Source organism: Salvia hispanica, chromosome 3, assembly GCF_029641045.1.
Source record: "Salvia hispanica isolate PSC_SH4W2 chromosome 3, Shi_PSC_v1, whole genome shotgun sequence".
Classification (NCBI taxonomy): Eukaryota; Viridiplantae; Streptophyta; class Magnoliopsida; order Lamiales; family Lamiaceae; genus Salvia; species Salvia hispanica.
The window spans coordinates 46451624-46470996 of NC_142694.1; the positions used below are offsets into that span (position 1 = coordinate 46451624).

At 31.6% G+C, this 19373-nt stretch overlaps 2 protein-coding genes and 1 long non-coding RNA gene across 3 annotated transcripts; all 3 read right to left on the minus strand.

Annotated features, from left to right (window-relative positions):
• Positions 1-3055: 3055 nt before the first annotated feature.
• LOC125209070 (uncharacterized) lies at positions 3056-4289 on the minus strand. The gene is made up of 2 exons (XR_007174295.2): positions 4208-4289; positions 3056-3323 (listed from the first exon to the last, which is right to left on the minus strand). It is a non-coding gene; the product is annotated as an uncharacterized LOC125209070 (long non-coding RNA).
• Positions 4290-9812: 5523 nt separating this feature from the next.
• Positions 9813-10957, minus strand: LOC148930947 (uncharacterized). The gene is made up of 2 exons (XM_089067092.1): positions 10840-10957; positions 9813-10360 (listed from the first exon to the last, which is right to left on the minus strand). The coding sequence occupies exons 1-2, from the start codon at positions 10891-10893 to the stop codon at positions 9899-9901; spliced, it is 516 nt and encodes a 171-aa protein (XP_088923218.1). The 5' UTR covers positions 10894-10957; the 3' UTR covers positions 9813-9898.
• Positions 10958-16986: 6029 nt separating this feature from the next.
• On the minus strand, positions 16987-18050 carry LOC125216509 (uncharacterized). The gene has a single exon (XM_048118242.2). The coding sequence runs from the start codon at positions 17757-17759 to the stop codon at positions 17175-17177; it is 585 nt and encodes a 194-aa protein (XP_047974199.1). The 5' UTR covers positions 17760-18050; the 3' UTR covers positions 16987-17174.
• Between the last annotated feature and the right edge of the window lie 1323 nt (positions 18051-19373).

The following is a 19373-nucleotide window of genomic DNA, read 5'->3' on the forward strand; positions in this document are numbered from 1 at the left end:
AAATAGAAGGTGCACGTGTGATCAGACTGAATTCGAGGGTTAGAACGTTGAATCTAATTTGTCTTACTTTATAATGGGGTGGCAAAGCTTTACTCATTGATAGGCATGGGAACATGTCTTCTTATAATCACTAGTACTTCAATTTTTTTTTAAAATAGTCTTATTTTATTATTTTAGCCAGATGGCAAAGCTTAATTACTCATTGTGAGGCATGAGAACATGTCTTCTTATAATTACTAGTACTTCATCTTTTTTCTTTAAAAATAATCTTATTTTTATAAAATTAGTTCCGCTATCTATTAATACTATTTTAATTACTCTTCTCTCATTCTTTCAACTTTAACAATCGTATTTAATCTACGTTGTGGAGTTAGAGGAAGTATTATTCATGGTGTTAGGAATTAGGATCGAGTCATTTCATGAAAAATCCTCCGTCGATATATCAAAGTAATAAATGATGAATATGGAATAATAACTTTGACTTACATCATCCAATTTTTTTTTTTATCAATGAACTATATTTAGCTTTATTAATCTATGATTTGGATTTACTTTAATCCTATCATATATGTGTATATGTAGTACATTGAATATGATTATATGAATCCTATAAAATTAAGGACCACGTACTTACTAGAAACGTAGCCAATGAACATCTAGTAACAATTGAACATATAGGAAAGTATATGTATATATGTGAGTGATTAATTGTTAACCCATCATTTAATTGCTGACTATAACTAATTTAAGGCCACATGATTTTAAAAAACGTGTGGTCTGCAATTTGCCACGTGTAATTTTTATTTTTATTAATTAAATCGAAAAAGATAAAAAAAAAGCCAAATTAGGGTCTTGGATGAAAATGTCAATATAGTGTTTCGAAAATATCAACACAATGCTTTGAGAATGTCAACACAAATTTAGGATTGACATTTTATATGTTTTATATTGACATATTATCTTAGCTGCATTGACATTAACCTGTGTACGAAAAATACGAAAATTCTAGATTTTTTTTTCAAATTTTGACGTCGGAACATATGCATGTAATATATCGTTGGAATCCTTATAAAATTATCTTTAATTTGATATATGTTATATGAATTTAAAGTTTTGGGATTTCTTTTAAAAGTTAGTTATAACTAACTTGACATTAATACCCCTATTGATTTTTATTGAAATTAATCCTATAGCCTTATTGACGTTTTTTGTTGATCGTACTGATATTTTGTGGTTGATGATCTAGGCCTTTAGTTTGAATATCTAATGGCTATTATTGAGTTGTAGTTAGCAATTAAGTATTGAGTTAGCAATATAACACTCCCATATATATATATATATAGAGAGAGAAGTGATCAATGTTTAACTAATTTTAAATCCATAACTAGAGAATAAATCTCAGCCACACATTTTAATACTTCAAATTAATCCTATGGCTTAAGTAATCCTATTGCTTAAATATAGCCCAAGGGCATTTTTGGAATTCAATATTACTAAATCAAACTTACGATTTCTTCACCACCACCATATTTCCGTGATTTTCTTAGCTCTTCGTGATTCACGATTTCTTCCAAAATTCAAGATTCCTGGTCGTTAATCCTCTGGATTTGTTCATCATGATTCGATTCCAGATTTCAGATTCATCACGATTCCCGATTTGTTCATCTCGTTCGTGATTTCCAGATTTCTAATCGTTCGTCAAGCATGATTTCCAGATTCGATTCCTGGTCAATCGTCCTTCATCGTGAATTCACATGATTCGATTCCAGATTTCAGATTCATCACGATTCCAGATTTGTTCATCTCGTTCGTGATTTCCAGATTTCTAATCGTTCATCAAGCATGATTTCCAGATTCGATTCCTGATCGATCGTCCTTCGTCGTGAATTCACATGATTCAATTCCAAATTTCAGATTCATCATGATTCCAGATTTGTTCATCCTATTCGTGATTTCCAAATTTCTAATCGATCGTCAAGCATGATTTCCAGATTCGGTTCCTGATCGATCGTCCTTCGTCGTGAAATCACATGATTCAATTCCAGATTTCAGATTCATCACAATTCCAGATTTGTTCATCCTGTTCGTGATTTCCAGATTTCTAATCGATCGTCAAGCATGATTTCCAGATTCGGTTCCTGATCGATCGTCCTTCGTCGTGAAATCACATGATTCAATTCCAGATTTCAGATTCATCACAATTCCAGATTTGTTCATCCTGTTCGTGATTTCCAGATTTCTAATCGATCGTCAAGCATGATTTCCAGATTCGGTTCCTGATCGATCATCCTTCATCGTGATTTCCATATTTCTAATCGATCGTCAAGCATGATTTCCAGATTCGGTTCCTGATCGATCATCCTTCATTGTGAATCCTTCGAGGTACTGCAAAAAGATGAAAGAGAAGTCAAAACAGAGGCAGTGAGAATCTGGCAGAAATAGTTCACTTTGTAGAATGTTTAGTTCACTTTTGAATGATTTTTAATATTTGAGTGAAGAATATTGGTTATAGTATACTGTTTTTTTCATAGAGTGAAGTATATTGCCCATAAAGTGAAGTATATTGAGCATACCTTATGGTGTACTGTTTTTTCATTCCGGTGAAATAAATACGATTTTTAATATTGCATAAAGTGAAGTATATTGAGCATAAAGTGAAGTATATTATGCATAACGTGTAATGTTCTAATGATGTACTGTTTTTTTTCATATAGTGAAGTATATTGACCATAAAGTGAAGTATATTGAGCATAAAGTGAAGTATATTGTGCATATCTTATAGTCTACTATTTTTTTTTCATTTTCAGTGGAATATATTGTGCTTATAATGATGTAAATTGAACATGTCTTATAGTTTACTATTTTTTCACTACAATGAAGTATATTGTGCATATAGTGACCTATTATATGTTTATAGTGAAGTATAATAACTTTACATTGAATTACAATGAAGCAAATATGTTTATAGTGAAACAAATATGCTCTACAGTAAAGTAAATAGTCAATATAATATTTAATTTAATTGAAACTGATGAGCTTTATATCGATTGAAAAATATTATGAACTATATCATTTTCATACAAATGGGCATGAACGCTTGAAGTTTACAATAATTTTTCCACATCTATCTCCATGTTGTTACTTCACTCTAAGCATAATCTGTTCACTCCAAACATAATATTGAATTTAAATGAACCGAATAGGGTTTACAGTGAACTAAATGAAACATGTTATGAATATATCAAATTGGCACATCTTCGCCTTCATAGACGCCAAGCTTCCAATCATCATCTTGGCCTCTACTTTCGTTGCTCTAGATCTTCCTGTTCATCATGGTTTTTCGTTTCAGTGAAGTAAAACATGCTTAGAGTGAAGTATTCCATGGTTAGAGTGAAGTGTTTGTGATCCATGCTTATATTGCTCTGATTTTTCATTTCAGTGATGTAAAACATGTTTAGAGTGAAGTATTCCATGGTTAGAGTAAAGTGTTTGTGATCCATGCTTATAGTTTGTGATCCATCGTTAGAGTCAAGTGTTTGTGATCCGTGTTTATATTGCTTTGGTTTTTCGTTTCAGTGAAGTAAAATGTGCTTAGAGTGAAGTATTTCATGGTTAGAGTGAAGTGTTTGAATTATTTATAGAAACTATAAGCATGGATCACAAACACTTCACTCTAACCATGAAATACTCAACTCTAAGCACATTTTACTTAACTGAAACGAAAAACCAGAGCACTATAAACACGGATCACAAACACTTCACTCTAACGATGGAATACTTCACTCTAAGCACGTTTTACTTCACTGAAATGAAAACATAGTGCACTATAAGCATGGATCACAAACACTTCACTTTAACCATGAAATACTTCACTCTAAGCACGTTTTACTTCACTGAAACGAAAAACTAGAGCAATATAAACATGGATCACAAACACTTCACTCTAACGATGGAATACTTCACTCTAAGCACGTTTTACTTTACTGAAATGAAAAAATAGTGCACTATGTCACACCTCAACCCTTATGACGTATGCACTTACTATAAATAAATTCATAAATATTAAATAAATTAATCCACGCTTCAAGTACATAAAACGCACATATTATATCAGAGTCACATCATATAATCAAATTATTAACTTTATTTAACATCTAGCAAAGAAGCACATAAAATATGTAAAATTAAAAGTGTGATTTGTACTCACCTTAAATAAGGTGGATAACTAGTTGAACACCGATTCCGTCTCCTGCACTATGACCCTCAATTCTATTTTTTTTTTCTTCCATATTTTTCTGCTCCCTTACAAACCTAAGCTTCTTTATATATATAAATGTATAAGGCGGTGTAATAGACCGACTCTTATTTAGGTACTAATTAATACTATAAAACAATTAATATTTATGTTAAGTATTGTTGTACTCATAATTACTTATACATATTACGGCAGGAATGATGATGATAATATTAATAATATATAGTTATGCGTATCCATTTTTGGACTGAGTTGCATTTCCCATAATTCTTGAAATTTGAAATCATCTGAATTCGTACACGTATCCTTCCCTAAAACTTTAGTATGCCTCATAGTTAATAAACTAATTATACAAGTTATAAGTAGTGTCACGTCTAGATTCTAGTTAATCAAACTATTGTTTATGTACATATACTAAGAACAATTACATATATATATTCGAAAATAATTATTTATGCACACACACATTCACGTAAATAGTATGCACATTTAACTTTACTATACTAAGGCAAAATATATGTTACACATAATATATAATTATGTTTATTCTAAATTAAATATTCATGATTTAAAACTATTTATATATATTGAACTATCACCTTAACAACTAATATATGCTCTATAACACACTTAGCATCTCTATACTAAAAATGACAATATAATATGCAATGACAATATAATATGATAATATGCAAAATAATGCAGGTGTCTGGTTAGGGATGTCACACACTATAAGTATGAATCACAAACATTTCACTCTAACCATGGAATACTTCACTCTAAGCACATTTTACTTCACTAAAATAAAAAAATAGTGCACTATAAGCATGGATCACAAACACTTCACTGTAACTATGAAATACTTCACTCTAAACATGTTTTACATCACTAAAATGAAAAATCAGAGCAATATAAGCATGGATCACAAACACTTCACTCTAACCATGAAATACTTCACTCTAAACACGTTTTACTTTACTAAAATGAAAGAACAGAGTAATATAAACATGGATCACAAACACTTCACTATAACCATGAAATACTTCACTCTAAGCACATTTTACTTCACTAAAATGAAAAAATAGTGCACTATAAGCATGGATCACAAACACTTCACTCTAACCATGAAATACTTCACTCTACGCACATTTTACTTCACTAAAATGAAAAATTAGTGCACTATAAGCATGGATCACAAACACTTCACTCTAACCATGAAATACTTCACTCCAAACATATTTTACATCACTAAAATGAAAAATCAGAGCAATATAAGCATGGATCACAAACACTTCGCTCTAACCATGGAATACTTCACTCTAAACACATTTTACTTTACTGAAATGAAAGAACAGTGTAATATAATCATGGATCACAAACACTTCACTCTAACCATGGAATACTTCACTCTAAGCACATTTTACTTCACTAAAATGAAAAAATAGTGCACTATAAGCATGGATCACAAACACTTCACTTTAACCATGAAATACTTCACTCTAAACATGTTTTACATCACTAAAATGAAAAATCAGACCAATAAAGCATGGATCACAAACACGTCACTCTAACCATGGAATACTTCACTTTAAATACGTTTTACTTTACTGAAATGAAAGAACAGAGTAATATAAGCATGGATGACAAACACTTCATTCTAATCATGAAATACTTCACTCTAAGCATGTTTTACTTTACTGAAATGAAAAAACAGAACAATATAAGCATGAATCATTAACACTTCACTCTAACCATGGAATACTTCACTTTAAGCACATTTAACTTCACTGAATTGAAAAAACAGAACAATATATCATTTCGCTCTTAGCAATATATCAGTTCACTCTTAGCATTTATCAGTTCACTTTAAGATCTATACATTTCACTGAAATCACAAAAACCAAAACACTATAGGGCATGTATCATATACTTCACTCTAAGCATAAAGTGATCCTCTTTAAGCAGAATAAACTACACTGAAATGAAGAAAATCAAAGCAATAAATAGGAATGAATCACGATTGGCGATTTTGAGTATACAGTCAGATTCTCTTGTTGTATTCATATTTTGATGTTTAAAAGCTACAAAATAAAATTAAATCTAAATCAGATGAAGAAATGTTAATGGAAAATGAGTTCTAAATCGGTAGGAATGATTTCTTACATTTTGAGAAATCTTTATGTTTTGATTACATTTGTTCGATGTTGAAACAACGGAACGTTGAGTTCTAAATCGGTAGGAATGTTGACGATAACAGAATGAGGCAATGGCAATGGCGTTGATGTTGAGTGAGAATGAATCAACCATGAGAGAATGAAAAGAAGTGAAGAGAACAGAAGGGAGAATCGAGCGGGAGAGATGATTTTCACAAATGAGAGACTAATTAGAGTGTAACCCTAATTTTGTGTGTGAAATGACCATTATACCCCCGCCTTGTTATAGTGAAGTAAATATGTGATAGAGTGAACTTCAAATTTGAAAATCACATGTGTAAATATTGGCCCTTGATTTTCTTAATCTTATGGTTGTGATTTGTTCTCTAATTATGTGCTTAATGGGCACTTGCCCTATATCACTACTCTATATATATATATATATATATATATATATATAGGGGAGCACTAGGGTGCCCCCTTATTTAGAGTCATAACGTACATCCAATCTGGTGCTGCCATGTGGCACAAAACATGCAATATTTTAAACACAAAAATGCAATCTAGTTGTATATGCATTTTCGCAGATTGCATTTTAGTTGTATGTAAATTGCATTTTATAGTGTTGAGTTTTGCATTTTCACATAAATTGCATTTTTTATTGTTAAGTTTTGCATTTTCACATATAAAAATGCAATTCGTCTATATATAAAATGCAAATTAAACGGTCAATATCAAAAATGCAAAACTCAATGATAAAAAATGCAATCTGCATATAACAAAAATGCAATCCGCCGAAATTCATTTATAGCTTCTACAAATGTGTATTGCATTTTTCTGTATACAATATTGCATTTTTCGTGCCACATGGCAGCACGTGGTTGGATGTACGTTGTAACTTTAAAATTAGTTGTTATACTAGTACATCCCTATATATATATATATAGATATATATATTAAGATTATTTATTCATTTCATTTGTAAAAATAATGGATTCTTTTAAAATAAATGTGAGAAGAATCGAGTTTTATAATTCGTGCGATCAAATGAAAAATAAGTACTCCACGAGCTAATAACCTAACAAGACCATTTACATAAAATCGTTTTCCGTTGATGGAGTACTATTTAGTTAATTAAATACATATGTTACTATGTTTTCAAAATTTTCATTAATGTTAACACGAAAACCTTCTAATTAACCTTAACACCGTAACACGGTCTTTGACTAAAAAAAATGCAACGTCATCATCGTCTTTGTTAACAACCACGCTAATATCTTTTCTTTTTCAAAAAGAATCTAGATATTAATAGGATGACGATACAATCTGATAATAATCGAGACTTAAATAAGGGTATACTACTTGATTATATCCTCATAACTCTCTTTTTCAAATTTAAGTAGTATATCTTATTTAAGTCTTGATTATTATCAAATTGTATAGTATAACCTTATTTAAGTCTTGATTATTTTCATATTGTATCGTCATCTCGTTAATATCTAGAATCTTTTTGAAAAAGAAAAGATACAAGTGTGGTTGTCATTTTCCATAACATGACCATTAATGTATGTAGATAGATAGCTATCTCTAGGAGCCAATGCTCGAAACAAATATCACTAAATGAAAGCTCGAACTCAACGGAAGTATTTATTTCCTACTAAATAATTATTTGTAGTAGCCATAAAGTGATACTTCCTTCACCCTGTCCACATAAATAAAGATAATTTTTAGCCACTTTGGAACGTCTTTATATCTTTATTTACTTTTTCATTTTTGATAATTATATGTTTTATTTAAGACTATCATTCATTAATTTATATTTTATTATAATATTAATATATAAAAGTGTGATCGACATTCCATCAACTCTTTTTACTCAATTTTCTTTACATATCCATCATATAATTACTTTGGAATTGGAGTTTTTTTTTTATGAGACCAAAATGCTCAAACCATTGAAAAATGGTGAGCTGAACAACAACGAACCACAAGGAGTTCATAGCTGTCCCAAAACGAGCTACTCCAAACAACACAACATACTCAAACAGAAAAATAAAAAAGGACAACCAAAGCTAACAAGAGTACGACACAGCACAACACCCAAAAGAAGACACCCAAGAAGCGTAACTAAACAGCTAAAAAACAGAGAGGGGGCAACCATTGAACCTTTTTCAAGTGAGCAACGAGTAGCAAACTAGAGGTGGGAATGGTACCACTTCAATCCAAAGTGAGGGCGTGGAAAAAACACTACCTTCTTGCTTCAGCTCGCCACATAAGCTTAATTCTATTCAAAATCAATTATTTGGTATTATAAAATTAGTTTTGAAATTGAATATTTTATCTAAAATTTTCTAATCTTGTAATTTGAATTCTTTAGCCAAAGTATATGATAAGCAGTGATATAAGGCAACCATTATTTAAATGCATTACTTGATAACATGAATTTAGTTCACAACAAGAATTTGAAAATACGGAGTGAACCAAATTGCCATTATAGTGAACTAAATATTCTATAGAATAAATACTTCACTATAAATATTAAATCATGTGAACTAAATCGCTTTTATAGTGAACTATATAAATTCATGCTCTTTATTTAAGCATTTAATATTAGTTATACTATTAAGATCACTTTTAAAATTCCAAACAATTTAATATTAGTTATACTTGATCTGATCACTTTTAAAATTCCAAACAATTGTAAAATTGAATACCTTTCAAACACACTTCATACAAATTTACACAATATTACACACACGACACATACACTTGTATGCCCAACTCCATATGTATATAAATATTATGTAGAATTGTACATAACTACAAATTGAAAAAAAAAATCATCAAAAGTTAATGTCAAACTTTAGGTTTAACTTTTTGAGTTACCAAATAAAAAAAGTGAATTTAAAATATAAACTTATATCAATTACTTAATTTTATCAAATAAATAATGTTGGAGTAAATTTAAATATTATAATTACAATTTTATTTCTTTAAAATAGCAATTAAAACCCAACTCCAATTTCATTATACAAAACCTAATTCAGTTATAGCCGACTAAGTTGAAATAAGTCACAGTCCCAGAATGACAAAATTCACATGAGACTTGCGAAAATGGCTGAAAAATCGAACATCCATGATATTTTAGCCAACAGAGATTGTTTAAGAGGTGAAAATATCTTCTATTTTTAAGTACTACTTCATAATATAATTTCCATAATTTTATTTGTGTTTCCTTTTTAATTATTAGGGTTTCTTGACCTCATAATTGTTTTCACAGCAAAACTTTGATTTTAGATAATGAATTGCAATCTGAAAAATTAGGGTTTTTTAGAATTTCTATAAGTTTCATCATTTACACGACCATTTTCAAATGAATTTTGACACATAATGATACTTTTAATAGCAATTAATATTCTTAATATTTAATAGTATATTCCAAAATCCAACCATACTTATATCATAAACATTACAAGTCCACTTGTGAAATCTAATGCTCTTGCTCCGATTTATAATCTATCCTTCCAGCACAGCTAGACGTCCTGATTATTTTTATCCCACCGGATAAATTGTTTCTCTTGGAGCAATTTCTCTTGGCAATATCCCTCATCATCCATGCCATTGACAACTTGGGATTAACCCTAGTTGTATTATTGAAATCTTGCACAAACTTTTTATGTTTGATTATGGCATCTTCCATTGCTATGGGGCAACGCCGTAATCTCTCCTTCACAGCTTCTGTGCAAAGCCCGCAAACCCATTTACCCGAAAACGAGGTCCGGATTCGAGTTATATACTCCTTTGTGTAGTCTTCTTTGAGGCCACAACACTCGCATTCGGCTTGCAAGATTATTGTTTCTTCCATTTCAGCAATGGTCTCCAATTCTTTGCCTATTTTGTTCATTTCATTTGTCACGTCCGATACCGTTTTTCTTAGATATTGATGATCGCTCTGCAAGTATAATATGATATTATCAATATAGGTTACAATTATTAAAATGATAACTGAGGACCATATTAGTTTGTTGATCAATTCATACCAGTTGCCATCACAAAACATATCAATTCGTGACTCAGTATTAGTTCGTTAATTCATAGATATCGTTAGGGTTTTGTGATATTGAAAGTCAGCAACTGATATGTTTTGTGATGATCAACGAACTTAAGTGGTTCTTAATTCTCATTTTACAGTGATTCTCATTTGATCACAACTCTATAAATAATGTACTACTAACATAGGAAGGATAAACATCTTGTTATTGTGAGAACTAAACTAACTTATACATTCAGTGTAATAAATTATACACGTTGTGCGATAATTTATTGCACTGAATGAACAAATTCTTGAATCTTATCACAACAAGAAAGCTCTAATTAATACACACATGTATATTATACATATATTGACGAAGTGAAGCTAGGGTTGCATACCATGATTGGGAGAATATTGCTTTCTTGTTCTTCTTCTTGAGGTCTCACTAGCATCTCTCTTTGAGGAGAATAAAAAAATTATAGAAGTGGGAAATGGTGGTATTGTGGTATATATAGTGGGTGAAGGATGGTGGAACAATGAGATGGTGATGAAGAAAGGGATAGTTGATGATCATCAACAGAAGAAACATGAGATATCAACATTGCTTTCAAATTTGAAGTTACTTTTCCTATTCCAAGATAGGGCCCTTTAGAGGTTAAAGTCTGTGTATTTGAGCAGATAAGAGTCGCTTTCTTGGCATAGTGCCATAGCCATTAATGAATCTACATTGCAACTTGCAATTTGCATTAGATATTTACGTGTCGTAGGGTGATGAATCATGAAATGCTAGCTTAGACAAGTTGGTGAATGTTTAATTGTTTAATGAAGGGATGTGTGTGCAGTGACGTAGCCAGGGTCTCAACATTAGGCGCCCCAAATCACTGTTAACAATTGTGAAGTATTTTTCGTCGTTGGAAACAACTTATGTGTATATGCTTGGACTCTCCTAAATCCTAGATACTAAACCCTAAATCTTATGCACAATTAAGTGACAAGTTAGATACAAAGTTTAAATTTTGTTGCAATTGCAACATTAGTATGTATTTGTGACTTTTCTTTGTTACGTCCAATCGTTGACTACTTAAGAGTATAATTTTGTTCAAAGTTGATTATTTCCAAGTCTCTAATTTAAGCTCAAACTTTATTTATTAAACACTTCAAATATATAGCTTTCTGTAAATTAAAATATTCATTATTTTCTTTTAAAATTAAATTGATCTATTCATTCACATATATAAAACATATTTATTAAAATTTGTGACATTTTAGTGTACAGAAAAATCAAGGTGTAATAAGTTAATAACTTATTGTTAATTATTGCACAACCATTGTGTGTTGTTTTAAAATCTAACTCGTCCAACGAATTTCTTCACGAGTCAATCAGTCGAGTTGCGTTAAACTCAAAAGCTTGACTTATATAGTAAACGAGCTTAACTAAACAAGTTTTAACAAATTTACAAAGTCGAGATGTAAAAAGTTTATCCAATTTACAAATTTAAACATATATTATTGTCAATGAATTCTATACATAACTAAGGCTATTTGAAATGAGGATTTGGGCTAGTATTGGATTAACATGAGGGTCATGTGAAATAGGGATGGACTTCATTTGGAATCAGACTCTCAAATTGCAAGAAAAGCCTTGTGGATATCTGTGTTTGAGTGTCAAAACAAACTAGGGTTTTTCTGGGGAAGTTAATGCTTGCATGAATAGTTGTTGAGCTTACCGTGAATTGCTCCACTTGGAAGCCACTTGTTCTAAATGGATAATCTTTGTGAATTTGTGATTGAGCAATATTGTATCTTGTCAGAAACCTTAAACAATTAAAATTTTCCATTTTAGGTCTACTTTCTATATAAATTTTATGTTACATGTTTTTATATAAACATGTACAAACTCGAATATTGAGCATTAATTTTATGTGATTTGTAAAATTAATAATCTCACTAATAATTTTTTAAAATAATAGAGTCAAATTAAATGTATGAACAAAACAAATAATTCAAAATATGGACTAAATTAGAGTAGTGTACATAAATGGTACCCTATTACGGACTCAATGTCCCACATCAGATGTCAGAACAACTAATGTGAGTATATAAACTAAATGAGTTCTCTCTTAAATAGACTAGTCTTTTGGGCTGAATTATTATGTTTGTTCTGTATCCACTCGGAGTGGTGGCCGAATAACGAATCCGTCGTGACCAACGAGAATTAGGAGTAGTGGCCTGTCAAAGAACCAGCCGCGTCCAACGACGACGTTGGCCCTTAAAGGATGGTCAGATGTTACGGACCCAATGTCTCATATTGGATGTGAGAACAACTAGTATTTAGTATATAGACTAAGTGGCCTCTCTTTCTAAAATAGACTAGTCTTTTTAGATTGAGTTCTCCTGTTAGATGTAGAATAACTATCATATTGTTTTGAATTAAATTGGTAGTAGTAATTTGTTGTACCTTTATCGCCTACAAAAATTATCATAGATTGTGGAAGACCCAAATTTCATAAATAGTTGATAGTGTGACCGCATTGATAACCTGATTTCATATGTGGTTAATGTGGTAAGTTGTGTAGATCATACTAATATGGTAAGTTGTATAGATCATAATAATAAAAATGAAAAGTGATACGATACAAGTTTAATTACATTATTAATAAAGTATAAAAGATAGAAAGAAAGAGTAATGAATCATTGTTAGTTAAAAATATGGTTCACCTTATTATAGAGTAACAAGTTTTTCAAAACAAAAATGGACTACTTGTATAGGACCATGGATGAACCCACATAGAGAAAGGATGGGACTTCAGCCCTTAATGAATTTATTTCTTCATATTTTTCTTCTATAAATTTTTATTATTTATTCCTATTTTATGTACATAATTATATTATAGTCTATATTAGTCATTTAAATTACCTAAAAAAATATTTTTAAAATATAGCCCTTACTTAATGTTCATTTGTGCGTCCACCTAAAAGGGTCTCCATTTATATGGAACTAATGATGTTTAGTTTTTTTTCATAGAATAATAAAAAGAAATTGTGGAAATTTTTTACTGGACCAGAAACGTATTTGTTATGACTTATGGCAACAAAAAAAATCAGACAGAGAGATGATAAAAATATATGTATCCAAAGTATGGCCCAATGTGTCATTCATATGTAGTAAGAAAAACCAGATAGACCAGTTTCAAAAAGAGTAACAAGTGGGCCGAAGAAAGCCCAATCCAAATATTGAGGATAAATATATATATATATATGATAACAATATAAATGAAATATACTGTATTTTGTTACAGACTAAGACTAAGGCCAAAATTGATCCTAAATATATGATCATTTTATGATTTTGGTCCTAAATTTCTTTTTCTGGATGTTTTAGTCCTGCATATTTCAAATCGGATCACAATTGGTCATTCGTCAATAATTCCGTAAATTTTATAACAGTTAATGGATTTAACTCAATTTTGACCAAATTATACAGTTAATTCTGATTTTTAATTAGTGACTTAAAAATTAAGGTTTTAATTAAGGTTTTCAATTTCTGCCAAATAATTAAGGTTTTAAATTTCTACCAAATCTCCTCCCCCACCACCGCCGCCGCCCTCCGCCTCTTCTTCCACGACTGCTTAGTCGGCGGCATTGAAGTTCTTACTCTTCATCTATTCTCCACCCCTCTGTTTTACTCTTCTTTCACATTCAATTTCTCAACTGTGTTTAGAAAATAGCTTCCTTCAACTGTGATATCTGCAAATTCTAAAATGATTAGTGTATGTGAAAAATTCACAGTAATGAAAATGAATATGTATCCAAAAAATATTGCTCCTACATCCATCAAAACTTCAAGCTCCTTGCAAAAAAAATCTACAAATGCACAAAAACTTCTCCTCTTAGTCTCTTACGGATTCTCTTATTTTGTTTTGTTACGCAACTTCATATACTTATTTGATACTGATATGTATGTGTTTGCTTTTTGCATTGTTGACTCAGATTTCAGCATAGCATAGAAGATCTTGCACGAGAGCAGTCGTGGAAGAAGAGGCGGAGGGCGGCGGCGGAGGAGATTTGGCGGAAATTGAAAACCTTCATTATATGGCTGAAATTGAAAACCTCAATTAAAACCATGATTTTTAAGTCACTAATTAAAAATCAGAATTAACAGTATAATTTGGTCAAAATTGAGTTAAATCTGTTGACTGTTATAAAATTAACAAAATTATTGACGGATGACCAATTTTGATTCGATTTGAAATGTACAGGACCAAAAAATCCAAAAGATAAAGTGTATGACCAAAATCATAAAATAACCATATATTCAGGACCAGTTTTGGTCTTCACTCTTTGTTACATAATAATTGGATATGTTTGCCTATAAGTTTTCAATTCACCTCCATTTGCCGACGGAAATTTCCAAAAATACTCTCTAATCATAATTAGTAATAGGGATGTCAGTGTAGCCTGCAACCCGTGGGCTTGTCCGAATAGCCCGCCCAAATTAATAGGGTTAGGACCGAAATTTATAGCCCAAAAAAATCAAAACCCCATTAGCCCGCACCCAATTAACCCGCAACCCGTTAGGGCCAGACCCGAAAACCCGATAAAATTTCTATTATTCAGTATTTTTACTCCTAATTCAACACTTTATTGATTAATTTTATAATATACATATCTAAAAATTAACTTTCAATTTTATATTAAATATATAAATTATATATTGAATTTTAATTCATATAAAAATTGATAAATAAATTAAAAACTTCAAATTCGCTAAAAAAATATTTAGATTTCTATAACATGCATTAAAATTTCACAAAATATCTCAAATATTAGTATTTGATCATGTTTATGATTGTGTTTAAGCTTATATCTCAAATTTATCATAATTAAATATTTTACATTTTATAAATATAACTATTTTTCATCATTATTTATTGGATTGAGCGCATGTTAATTTTATCGGTGACAACCCGATTAATCCGATGGGCTAGCCTGAAACCCGAGCTTTTAGGGTTAGGGTTGAACTTTTATAACCCAAAAGAAATCACAACCCGGTTAGCCCGCACCCGATTAACCCGAAACCCGAGTGTGCTGGCCCAAAACCCGATGGACCGGCACGATTGACATCCCTAGTTAGTCTGAGTAAACAGACATTTGAAAGGTTACATGAACTCGAAAAGCCGAGAACTTTAGTCTTATATATTAGTCACTTTATCTGTATGCAAATCTTATACACTCCTACTATTAATCACTTTATTGTTAGGCACATAAAAAAAAATTAAAATTAACTTGTATGTCTATATATTATATGCGCATGTTGTACAATTAACATTAGTCGTAGTCTTATTTAAATAGTTATGTTATATGCTAGATCTATATTGACCTCATATTATTTAGCGTATCAATAATCCAACCATAAATTTCCTAAGCTCTCCAAAATTAAATTTCCTCGACTACACACCTACTTTTTTATTAATCTTCAATTTCTTAGTATTCATTTACAACGTGATTTTTCTAAAATTAAATTATAAAGATTAAAAATTCAAAATTTGGATGATTAAAATGAAAAAGGTTAGATAATTGAAATAAAATAAAATTTACTACTTCATCCGTCCCAAGATATTAGACCTCTTTCTTTTGGGCACATGAATTTAGGAGATATATAGTTGTTTAGTGGTGTAAGTGGAGTTGATAGTAGAGTAAATTTTTATCATAAATAGAAATTATTCAGTGTATTGGGATACCCTAAAGTGGAATAGGGGTCTAATATCTTGGGACGGGTGGAGCATATAACTGGTGCATTTTAATTAAAGTCAGTGGGGAACTGGGGATCCAGGAATTTTGAAGGGATAATATATGTGAAGAAATCGAAGAAAATAGAAGACTAGGAAGAAGAATGGATGAATTGAGATAATGTTAGATATGTAAAGATATAAGTGGTATTTAAAGAGAGTGAATTAATAAAAAGGTAAAGATCCATTGGCAACGGAATAATAACAATATGAAATGGCAAAAGTGGCAACAGATGATAGAATTAAAAATTATTTAAAACTTGAAATTAAAAAAAAAAAATCAAATGGAACATCATGCTCCCGACCCACGATTGGGATGCACGCACGGCTGAGACTCGTGCGCGTAGTGGCACAATCACGCCGCACTCGTGGCTCATGTTGCAACCGCCACACCCCTCAGCGTTGCAGGTTGAGAGTTAATTAGTTTTCAACAATATGGATAAAATTAGTATAGTAATTAATAAGAAAAGGTATTTTGTCCATATTTATTTTTCCTTGGAAATTTTTCAGATTCGAATTAGACATGTTTCAGATTCGATGAATCATGTTAAGCGAATACTATTAGGTACATATCAAATTATCAACCGCACGGACAATAATTTAGAAACCCTTCGATGTATTACCTCATAATTGTTACAGATAAAAAAATTCTTCCTTCATCCATAATATATATACATTAAAAAATATACACATTAATTTATCAATTAGTTCAATTCTCTCCATGCACATATTTTTTTATGCGTATACATCATACACTTTTTGGTCACAACATGACAAAAGCGCCTATATATTATTATTTCCAAAACTTGAAAAGAAAAAAAACAACTTATAAAGTCAGAAAATTACACTACCAAATCAAACATATGCATTAATCGACAAAAACAAACATTATTGACAAGATCTAACAAGCATTAATTAAGATTAATAACATACTATTAATTAATTTACGCCTTGTTGCGATGATTAATCTCCTTAGTAATTGCAGGTATGCAGCTCGAACTCCTAGCAATTCCTCCTCTAACCGTTTGATTCGCACCTCCTTTATCTCTAGGGCTAAGTGATTTTGCCCTATTTTTCCTCAAAATGTCTCTCATGGCCTCCGCCTGGCAGAGCACTGGGTATGCTCTGCCTAGGCGGTTAAACCTAGCACATGCGCTCACATGCGCACGCATGGCCTCCTCCCTTTTCCCTCCGTTTTTCTCCATCTCCTCCTTCACGGCCTCTGAGCAGAGCCCGCATATCATCTGGCCATAGGTCCCGCGCACTTTCTTCACGTACTGTGGGGTGCACTCCTCTGACATCCCACAACACTCACACTTTGCGTCCTCGACCTCCGAGATGGGGGGCAAGGGCAAAGTAGCCTTCTCTGAGCCTGTTAGGGCTTCCTGGCTCATGAGCTCGAACGAGATGTCTGAGATTGTGCGTTGGAGGGTTTCCATCGAGAGCTTCGAAGGCTTCTGGATGACGTTGTTGTTGTTGTTGCTCTTAGTGTAACCTTGGAGAAAGGTGGTGTCACTATTGGGTGCCATTTTGGTATGAAAAGAAAATTGATGGGCGAGGGGCTAGGGTTTGTTAAATTTCAAATGTTTATATAGAGAGTTGTGTTGGATTTTTTCTAGTGTAGAAAAGGGGCTTGGTTAGGTTGAAATTGATGGGAAGAAGCATGAAGAATTGTAGAAAGTATAATATTGTGGAAATTCAAACACAACACTAAGTAGTGATGTGGAGATGGTATAACCCAAGCTATATATATAGAGTGATTGTTAGAAGTTTTTGTGGACATGATTAGAGCTAGAATATGTCTGTGATTAGAGAGGGACATAGAATCAACTGGATTTTTCATGTATGTCCATGGAAATGTAAAGAATTGCCTTAGTTCAATGTCCACTTCTTTTAATTTAAATCTAATTAATAGTGTTATGTTTCCGTGAACTAGTGTTGTTTCACGGACATTGTTATTGTAGCCATGCACTGTTGCTTTTGTTGATGAACACACAATGTCATGAAACCATTGCATTTGCATCATATTTTTTTAGTAGTATTAATTTTCTAGTGGGTCCCTTTTTGTATTCTTTTATCTATTGGGATTTTGGCATATATAGGTATAAATTATAATATGAGACACGAAGTGCAATTGCAAAGACCCATCACGAGAAAGTAATCAAACCAAATTTATGGCATAACTTGAAATAAAAATAAAGTTTTCTTTAGCTTCAAATCAACTCATGCACATGATTCTTGATTTGTAGCCAAAAGCAGTAACTCAACCACGCATAGTGAGTACTTCAGCGAAGTGCTCGTTATACTGTCAAAAGTGTTTGGTGAAACAACATTAGAGTTCTTGCTATTAAGATCAATGCTAATTTACCGAGCACTGAGTCACCAAGTTTCCGAGCACATCATTATGCTCGGTAAACAATTGACCATTTCCAGCCAAGCTAAACCAACGTGCTCGAGATTTATTAGTTGAACACTTCAAAACGCATAAGCTTTAGTTGATGCTCCAACTCAATATTGAGCTCCAGTAAATATACTTTGTATATGAACCAGCAACCAAAAGGTTCAAGAAAGTAGGCAAAAAGTTATGGGCATGCAATTAATTTTGTGAGCTCCTATAATTAATTTGTCCGTGAAAATGATAGTATTATACTAGTGACAAAATAAAATAAAATAAAGAAAATGTGTCAATATTGGAAAGCTCATTGGCTCATTGCCTGTCATAACATGTTGGCCCACAGATGGGTTAATGCAGCTGAAATGGCTCGGGCCCATAATCTCGCCCGGTTTCTTGGAAGAGAAATTAAAAAAAATATATTGGCATTCTAGTTTCTAGTTTACGTGTTTTGTTTTCCAAAAATAAATCACATCTTTCCAGATCAATTGGCATTTCACCATGTATTATCATGTACATAATCACAAGCTTTCTTATCAAAAAGTAATGTGAAATAGATAAGAAGCGTAAACATCGACAAAATAATACTCCACTAAATAATCTATTCAAGGTTCGGAGAAAATTCAAAGTTGGGAAGTATTCAAGATTTGATGCTTGTTCACTTCCTCTTCTCATCGGGGCAAATACTTGAGGATTGGAACGTCATCAGAGAGTGGGAGGGTTGACACCAGGTTTGAAAGCTTGAGAAACA

What these genes read in the sequence shown, in the direction of transcription:
- LOC125216509 (XM_048118242.2), bottom strand. Translation starts at nt 17,759, where the DNA reads ATGGCACCCAATAGTGACACCACCTTTCTCCAAGGTTACACTAAGAGC.
- LOC148930947 (XM_089067092.1), bottom strand. Translation starts at nt 10,893, where the DNA reads ATGCTAGTGAGACCTCAAGAAGAAGAACAAGAAAGCAATATTCTCCCA. An exon ending in GCAATATTCTCCCAATCATG is followed by an intron (nt 10,361 to 10,839) that starts GTATGCAACCCT and finishes TTATACTTGCAG; the next exon opens with AGCGATCATCAATATCTAAG.